Genomic DNA, 735 nt, shown 5'->3' on the forward strand with positions numbered 1-735 from the left:
GGCCGAGGCGAGCCGGGCCATGAAGGGCCCGTACAAAAGGTGCGCGTCCGTTATGACACCCCTGGCGAAGCGACGCATGAGGTGCCACACGTCCAGGCGCACCACCAACCGGTCCCACAGGCCGAAGGTGCTGTGGATCTGCCGGTACAAGCGGACGTTTACATCAGACACCAAACCACGACAAAATAAATGGAATGAATCAAACGAAACCGCCTACTTTGCTCTTCCCGGTGACGGAGCAACAGTCACGGTTGATGTACAGGACCTCCGGGGGTGGCTTTCCCGCGTCCTTGTACCGCCGGACCAGTCCGTCCACCATGGCCGAACGGCCCTCCCCCTCCGCCGCCGTGAGCACGGACATGAGCACCTGCCCGTTCTCATTGCCCACGTTGGTCACCCAGGCGGCCATTCCGGCGGATTCCCCCGCCAGCTTCTTGGTCAGCTGCAGGAGAAAAGGCACGCGCGACGACGTCAACGCAACGCTCACGGCCGCGGTCGCGTACGTGAGATGAGCGAACCACGCACCTTCTTGGTGGAGTCCATCTTCAGGATGTTCCCAAATACGGAGGTGAGACGGCCCTTGTTGTCCTCCAGGCGGGGGAGCACGTCCCTCACGTAGGCCGCGACGAACCAGGGCACGCGGGGGAGCGGGCGCATGGGCGGGACGTCGTCCCTCCCGCTGGCCGGGACACCCAGCTGGTTGAGGATGGACAGGTAGCTGGCGGACCTGGGCAA

At 63.9% G+C, this 735-nt stretch overlaps 1 protein-coding gene across 1 annotated transcript in view; it reads right to left on the bottom strand.

Annotated features, from left to right (window-relative positions):
• Positions 1 to 34: 34 nt before the first annotated feature.
• LOC109528225 (uncharacterized) overlaps positions 35 to 735 on the bottom strand; it is a gene marked incomplete at its 3' end in the record, with an annotated part of 24,189 nt that continues 23,488 nt past the window's right edge. Inside the window, exons 8-10 of the mRNA XM_019890586.1 lie at positions 526 to 727; positions 218 to 442; positions 35 to 138 (exon numbers count right to left, since the gene is read on the bottom strand). Of these exons, the coding sequence (XP_019746145.1) occupies positions 35 to 138; positions 218 to 442; positions 526 to 727 (531 nt within the window). The remainder of the gene's footprint in view (positions 139 to 217; positions 443 to 525; positions 728 to 735) is intronic.

Source organism: Hippocampus comes, unplaced genomic scaffold, assembly GCF_001891065.2.
Source record: "Hippocampus comes isolate QL1 unplaced genomic scaffold, H_comes_QL1_v1.1 scaffold577, whole genome shotgun sequence".
NCBI lineage: Eukaryota > Metazoa > Chordata > Actinopteri > Syngnathiformes > Syngnathidae > Hippocampus > Hippocampus comes.